Here is a 7599-nt window from a genome sequence, read left to right as displayed (position 1 = left end):
CATGAACTTGTATGTCATGGTCGTATATATGCCATGAACCTAGATGAATCTTTATGTTTATTCTTATGTATGTCGTGATGAACTTGGATGAATCTCATGGTTATTCTCTATGTATGTTGTCATGAACTTGGATTATTCTCATGGTTATTCTCTATGTATGTTGTCATAAATTTGGATGATGGATCTCCAATAGTTGTAATATTTGTTTCATGTGATGGTTCTTATTATTTTTGTATGAATTATTGAGCTAAGACATAAAAACGTTACTATTTTTTACTTGACTTGACTCCTGAACCAAACACTGGATGGAGCCGCTCCATTTCAGTCACTCTGCAACCAAACAAAAAACGGAACGGCTCCATTCCAGTTACTCTGCAACCAAACAAAAAACGGAGCGGCTCGGTTCCAGTTTACCAAACACGGGACGGAGCGGCTCCGTTCCAGAATCTGGGATGGAGCCGCTCCGACCCACCTGGCTCTGGAACCAAACGCTACCTAAAATGTCCAAACGTGCGGCGCGGCCTGGCACGGCACTAGCCCGGGCACGACACTATCTAGCATGACACGACTAGCACTAAGCCCTACCCATGCCGGGTAGTACCGTCACGTCATAGTGTCGTGCCGGCACGGCGGCACGGTTGGCCCACGGCTCCGTGCCGGCCCCAGCACGACGTTCGGCGCCCAAGAAGAGAGGCGGCTGCGCGCGACGCGCGGAGGGCGGCGACGGCGGCAATGGTGCGACCCAGGGAGGGCGGCGGCGGCGGCGGCGCGCAAGAAGGGAAGCCAACGCGGGGGCAGCGCGCGACACAGGGACGGCAGGGAGGGAAGAGGAGGGGCACGTTGGAGTAAAAGAGAGGGAGGAGGAGGAGGGCGGGGAGATCGGGAGGGGAGGCGTGCTCCGGAGTCGGGAGACAGAGGGAGGAGCCGAGGAGGAGAAGGGTGGGTGGTGGCCAGCTAGTATGAAAGGGAGGATGCTGATTAAGGTTTGAGGGAGATGCGGAGTACATGTATGAGTGGTTGTGGGCTGGATCCGTGCCAGCCAATTAGTCGTGTTGTGTCCGTGCCGGCACTGCGTGCCGGGATTTTAGCCCACGCACAATACTACGGCCGTGCTGTGCTAGTACCGGCGCTATGTCCACCGTGTCGGACCATGTTCGTGTAGTCTTTTTTATGTCATGTCTCTTGCGGCCCATCAGGTACGGTCCATTTGGCCATCTATAAATAACTTGATAGGCTTGGTGGTTCCCGTTTTCTTCGGCGTTAAGAGGATATATATATATATAATTCTAGAAGATGTTGATATGTCATCGACTCCTTGTACCGTCGTTTAAGATATTTTTTCAAAGATAATTGGTTTCACTATTACTAGTGATAAAGTTAGAGTAAAAAAAACAGGAGGAATTTTCACCTGTTTGAGATGGTTTAGTACATCTAGGAGGGAGGAAGAGACCATCTTCTCTGTTGTGAAGTTAAGGGTCCAAACCAAGGTAGTTAGGTAATTAGAAAAGGCTAAAGGATAGTGTTATCCGACGGGAGTTCGCTTGTTTAAGGTTGTCGTGCGTGCTGCTTATTTTTCCCAATTAACAATGCTGGAACATTCTTGGTGTGGATGGTACTAGTCAATAGAGGCATAAAAGCGAGTGAGAATCACGGTTCTTAATCTGAAAACCTGATGCGTTTGGTCAAACTCTCACCAACGCTACGTGCCTACGTGTTTAATGTTTAGCAGAGCCGTCTCGTAACTAAAGAAGCAGACGTCCGGCTGCACCTGCGATCGCGACGCCCGCCATTGCGAGCCAAGTCTAATCTGCTTTAAGTTGGGAGATGCTGATCTCCGGATGACGTGGTCTGACTCGCTCGGCAAACTACGCATTGTACTATTGTTGGGAGTCAAACGAAACAAAGTTTGTCGAGAAAATCATAAAGAGAAGAGCAGATACTTCTCGATCAAGATTTGAAGCTTGGAGGTGCAGGGAATGCTTCTTAACCTCAAGCCGGTGTGGTTCGTATGGTACAATTTCCATGGCTCGCTCAGCAGTCAGCGCAACTCGAAGTAACACGGCATGGGGCCCGTGATCCGCGACGATGGCGCGCTCGCGTACCAGACGCAAGGTTGCTTGGCAACGAGGTGGTAATGAGACGAGGTCCCCGCAGCAACCATACTGGTGCTCCCTAGGCCGGAGACGAGCCCTGCCGCTGCTGCTGCTCCGCACGGCCGGTCCCCAGCTCTCGTGAGCCGAGCCGGGTACGGGATGCGTACCGCGATACGGGCGCCCCACCCACGGGGGCACGGGGCGACGGCGTCCGTGACGCGTCGTCGTCGTCTACCTGGGACGCCCCGGCGGCACACGGGAACACGGGATGGGCCGGGATTTTTTCAGATTTGGCGGCCTCGCCCGCTCGATGGTCCAGGACCAGGACCACGCCGCGCCGGGCGGGAGCGGGACAAAAGCGCAGGTGACCTACCACGGAAGAAGGGATCAGTTCCGTCTCGTGCTGTCGTGCTCAACGCATACTACGCTTGTGACGAGAGAAAACCGGCAGGTCTGTTGAGCGTCTCGCTCTACCAGAATCAGGAAAAATAGGAGGGGAGAAACTAGCCACGAGCAGACGAGCAGCCATCTAGAGCGCGCCCCTTTTTTTTCGGTTGTTTGTTCGGCGATTTCGCCGCGCTACCCCCAATTTCAGAAAAAGAATTCAGGGAGCGCGCGCTGATATTTCGCGGTTTCCGAATCCTGTGGGCAACGCAGACGCAGCCCCCACACCCGACTTGAATTATCAGGGAGTACCATGTCAGCTACTATTAATGAGCAAGGCCAAATTGTGCTCGGCGACAGGCACATCACTATCCTGCTCATCAAGATATGAGACCGCGGGGGCCTGCAGAGCAACCAATCGCTCCGATTTCAAAACAGCCTCACCGAAAACATGATCCATGGCACCAGGTCACGACTTCAGAAGGTAGCTTTCACGGACCCGATGGCAATGCAGCCACATCAATCAGCTGCTCACCAAACTTTTGCAAAGCATGACCCCACGAAAATCGCATACCAGAACGAGCAAGCTCAAAAAAAATCCGGCAAAAATTCCAAACACTAGATGGGGCTGAGTAATTACACATGGATAAGACGAATGACAGCAGCAGCTACAAAGCTAAAACCAACCTAATCAAGGCTAGAATGAGCACGGTGATTTAGCAATCACACTTTAGAACTGGTCCCTAAACACACGCCAATCAACCTTCTGCAGCACAGCGTGCAAGCACCCCGCACAACTTAATGACAATCAGGTTAACCGTTAAATTCAATAGGCTAAAAGATGAGAAACAGCTGACTCAGTCGAAGATAGGATTCATCCAATGCATGAATCAATTGAATGCGGGCTAGAGTTATAGCCGATTCCTCTCTCAAGTCAATTGAGATCAAGGAGCGAAAGGGTTGGTGGGCACCTCCGATTCAGCCTTGGAAGATTGATCATCACCTTCTTCAATGTTTGAGGCCACGCCTGACTTCTTGATATCCTCTATCCGCGTAACAACATGTGCCATTGATGGGCGCGCCTCTGGGACTTGTGCTACACAGTCTATAGCAAGCTGGAGGATCTGAGCCATCTGTTCCTCGCCATTCTGATGTCTCATGAGCTCCATATCAAACACCTCTGAACTCCACTCTGAGCGATTAACTGACTGCACCCATCTGGGCAGATCGACACCCTCATCGTTGAGAGCAGCCTGGCTAGGGGCCTTGCCTGTGAGCAGCTCAAGCAACAGAACACCGAAGCTGTAAACATCTGCCTTCTGGGAAACCCTCCGGGAATCAGTAACCTCGGGCGCACGGTATCCAGTGGTGCGAGACGGTGAAGATGATGGAGCAACAAGAGTGGTAAGCCCGTTGTCTGATACACGTGCTTGATATGATTTACCGAGGAGGACGTTGGATGACTTGATGTTGCCGTGGGAAGCTGTCGAGCTTGTTGAGTGAATGTACTCCACACCACGGGCTGCAGCTAGGGCAATACTTGACCTTAAATCCCAGTTTAGTGGTGTACGGCCAGAACTTCTGTTACCTGTTCAACAAAAACAAGTTCAGATAGTTTGAATGAGACAGAGTCTTAACCACTTACATTTTGATGGTCAATGGACACAATTAAGATGGCAGTACGTAAGAGCATCAAGGAACATCTAAATCATAAAATACCGTCTCACGAACTACAATGACCTCAACAGATTGTGTTCTTTAATCAATCCAGAATATTCTAACAGCCAAGCAGAGAGCGCAGAAAATTAAAATGGAAAGTTCAAAATGACCATCATAAGAACATACAACTAACCAAGGATGACTAAATCAGTTACTTCGGACATTCTCAACTTGAGAAATATTAAGTGACCAATAACATGAAAGGGGGAGTTCAGCATGGTGACAAATATTTTTATCACAGAACTTCCATGTTCACATCACCAGAGTTAACACATAAATCTGAGTCAACAATGTATACGACCTAGTAATACCCAATAAATAGTCACCAGAACTCAATGATTTGGATATCGAGCAAATAAATAACGCTTTGACCCAACTGAATTTGACTTGGCCTCCCAAGACCAGGACAAATCTAGAGTGCTGTACTAGCAGAGGATGAATATTCAAATGAAAAAACAATGCGGATTAGCTCCTAAGGAACAAACATATGTGAAGAAATCAAACAGTACCCTACCACCACCACCACTGAAGAATAAAGCAAGGCAATGGTACTAGCAAGCACAGGTGCAACCAAATGGTAGTGCTAGTGTTAAAATCAAGGCAATATGCAACTGGAACTTGTGATAAAAAATTTGGGAACACAAAGATCTCACCGTGCAGGACTGCAGAAAGGCTACCCATGGGCATGAAGTCGTATACAAGTAGCTTCTCATCTTTGCTGTAGTAGTAGGCACGGAGCGGCACGATGAACTCATGCTGAAGCTCACCAATCTCAGAAATGCGTTCACGGAACTCAGGCTCGGATAGAGTCACGTCCTTGAGCCGCTTCACCGCCACAGTTGCCCCAGACTCGAGCACTGCCTTGTATGTTGTACCAAACGCTCCTTTTCCGAGCACCTCAGCCGACGCGCGCAGCAGGTCCTCCAGGTCGAATGGTGCCACGGCGGCCGCTGACCCAAAGAAGACCAACTTCTTACCAGATGTCGACTGGCCGATAGGAGCATTAGGGTGGCCTATTGTGGTCAACGGGGCTACAGCCGCGCCGCTGGTCATCTCGGGTGGTTTCCGACCGCCGGCAACAGCAGCAGGCGTGGGAGAAGGGGGTGGCATCTCCAGAGACTGCGTCTTAGTGCCCCCCGACCTGCGACAGAGGCAGACGAGGAGAAAGAGGAGAAGCGCGGCTCCCAGGGCGGAGCCTATGGCGATTCCGGCAATGGCGCCGCCAGATAGCTTCTTGCTCTTATGGCCACTTTCTCCGCCATTTCCACCGTTGCTGCCGCCGTTACTGCCGCCGCTGCCACTGCCGCTGGGCACCGGCGTCGGCGATGGAGTCTGCCCCGCTGGAGCTGGGGAAGGGGATACCTCACCAGGGCAAGGCCCCAAGGGACCGCCGCACAAGCCCGTCCCCAGGAACGCGGAGCGCGGCTGTGACCGGAGTGCGGCCGGGACAGATCCGTTCAGCTGGTTGAACGAGACATTGAACTGCTGCAGCTGCTGCTTCAAATCCGGAATCTCGCCGGAGAAGCGATTGTTCTCGAGAAGCAGGGTCCTGAGGTGCGTGAGGTTGCCTAGCGCCGCCGGAATGGGCCCGGACAGGTCGTTCCCGTCAAGCGCGAGCCTGACGAGCCCCTGTATCCCGAGAACCCCCCGCGGGAACCCGCCGGACAGCCTGTTGCCGTTGAGGAAGACGTTCCGGAGCGCGGCGGCGTTGGCAAGGTCGTCCGGGAGCGCGCCGGAGAGCCCGTTGAGGCGGAGGCTGAGTGTGTGGAGCGCCGTCAGGTTCCCGAGCGTTCCCGCCGGGATCGCCCCCGAGAGCGTTGCCCCGGGGAGGCGCAGCACCGCCACGCGGCCGTTCTCGCAGGTGACCCCCGTCCACGAGCAGGCGCCCGCGGGGTCCGACGCGTTCCACGCCAGGCGCGGGCCCACGGCATCCCGGAACGCCAGCAGCGCCCGCCCGTCGCTCGCCAGGTCGTCGGCCCCCGCCCGCGCCGCCAGCGCCGCGGCGACGAGCAGGAGCAGGGGGAGCGCGGAATGGATGCGCCGGGGCCGCCACGGCGGCGGCGGGGCCGGTGTCGACCGCATCGCGGCGGCGGCGGCGGGTGAGGTGGAGGGAGCCGGGCCGGGCCGAGGCGAGGCGGAGAGGGGTGGCGATGGCGTTGGCGTTTTGGGGGTTTGTGGGACGCGGCCGCGTCTGCGTGTGCGGGGCGGAGGGGCGAGGTGGCGTGCGGGGAGAAAAACCCTAAAAACTCCCGTGCGCGTTTCGCGGAATGGGGCTCGGGGAGTTGGGTAATTCGCGGCGCCGGATTTATTCCGGGGGCTGCTGGAGCGGGGGGAGGGGGAGGGGGAGGGCGTTGGGGTTCGGTGGCGGCGGGCGACCCGCGCCCGCGAGAGGGACGGGGACGGGAAGGCAACAGGTGGCGCGAGGGCCTGGGTGGGAATGGGAATCGGGTTCCCTGTTTCGTCTCCGGGGAGGGGAAGGGATCCGACGGACGGGGACGGGGACGGGAGAGCGGCGGCTGTGGGAATGGGAGCGCGAGCGAGACGGTGCGCGTGCGCGGCGCACTGCCGGGGGTGGGTGGTTGGGTTCAGACTGCCTAGGGGACGGCGCCGCGCTGGTGCGTCGGACTCCGGCTGGACCTGGACCCGGAACAAACAAACCAACAAATGCGTGTTGGTTCGCGTGCAGGCCTGCTGGCGCCGGGCGGGTTCTGACAGCCGGGCCCCCCACCCGCCGGGCGGGCGGGTTAATTGACCGGTTTATCCTTGGTAGGTTTTGCTGGTTTCCTACTGGTATTGAACTACTACTACATTTTTCTTTTTGGGAATTACTACTCCATTTTTTTAGCTGCGCGTCGAACAGCTGGACCTACATAAAATGCCCATAAATAAACTCCATTTTGAAGGGCCTACGCGTTTACGATGGCCATAAATAAATGTTGCCTTCCGTTCATCTAGCTCTGGAAATTTAGTGGAAACACCAGGCGTATACTGATTCCATGCTTGTTTTGGGGCACAGCCCTTCGCTGAAACTGCGTCCCCGTGTGGAACATGGCCTTTGCCTGGCCGGAACCGGACGGATCACTAGCGTGTCGCGTCCACGCGCCGAGCTTTCGTTCCCGGCAAGCGACCGGATCGACGGTGCGGCCGGCACCTGGGTGGCTGGGTAGGCGAGAACCGTTCACTTACCAGTGGATTCTGAACGAATTTCGTAACCCGGATGGCGTACATGTCTAATGATGGGCGGATCATCGGCCGCCGCCCACCGCCATCAGTTTCCGGCACGCACTTGACGCTGTGCTTTTGTTGGTGAACTTGGTAGGAATAGATCCTGGCATCCGTGACACGCCCCTCCTGACTTTTCCCGGCAAATTGGTTGCCCCAGCCAAATTGGCAACTGCGCTAG

The 7599-nt window shown here is 55.0% G+C and overlaps 1 protein-coding gene across 1 annotated transcript; it reads right to left on the bottom strand.

The window, feature by feature from the left end:
- Positions 1 to 3065: 3065 nt before the first annotated feature.
- Positions 3066 to 6474, bottom strand: LOC112875567 (probable inactive receptor kinase RLK902). Its single transcript, XM_025939450.1, has 2 exons — positions 4850 to 6474; positions 3066 to 4065 (listed from the first exon to the last, which is right to left on the bottom strand). The coding sequence occupies exons 1-2, from the start codon at positions 6276 to 6278 to the stop codon at positions 3422 to 3424; spliced, it is 2073 nt and encodes a 690-aa protein (XP_025795235.1). The 5' UTR covers positions 6279 to 6474; the 3' UTR covers positions 3066 to 3421.
- Between the last annotated feature and the right edge of the window lie 1125 nt (positions 6475 to 7599).

This window comes from Panicum hallii, chromosome 9 (assembly GCF_002211085.1).
Source record: "Panicum hallii strain FIL2 chromosome 9, PHallii_v3.1, whole genome shotgun sequence".
In the NCBI taxonomy this organism is placed as follows: Eukaryota; Viridiplantae; Streptophyta; class Magnoliopsida; order Poales; family Poaceae; genus Panicum; species Panicum hallii.
This window is presented reverse-complemented; position numbering and strand designations above follow the sequence as displayed.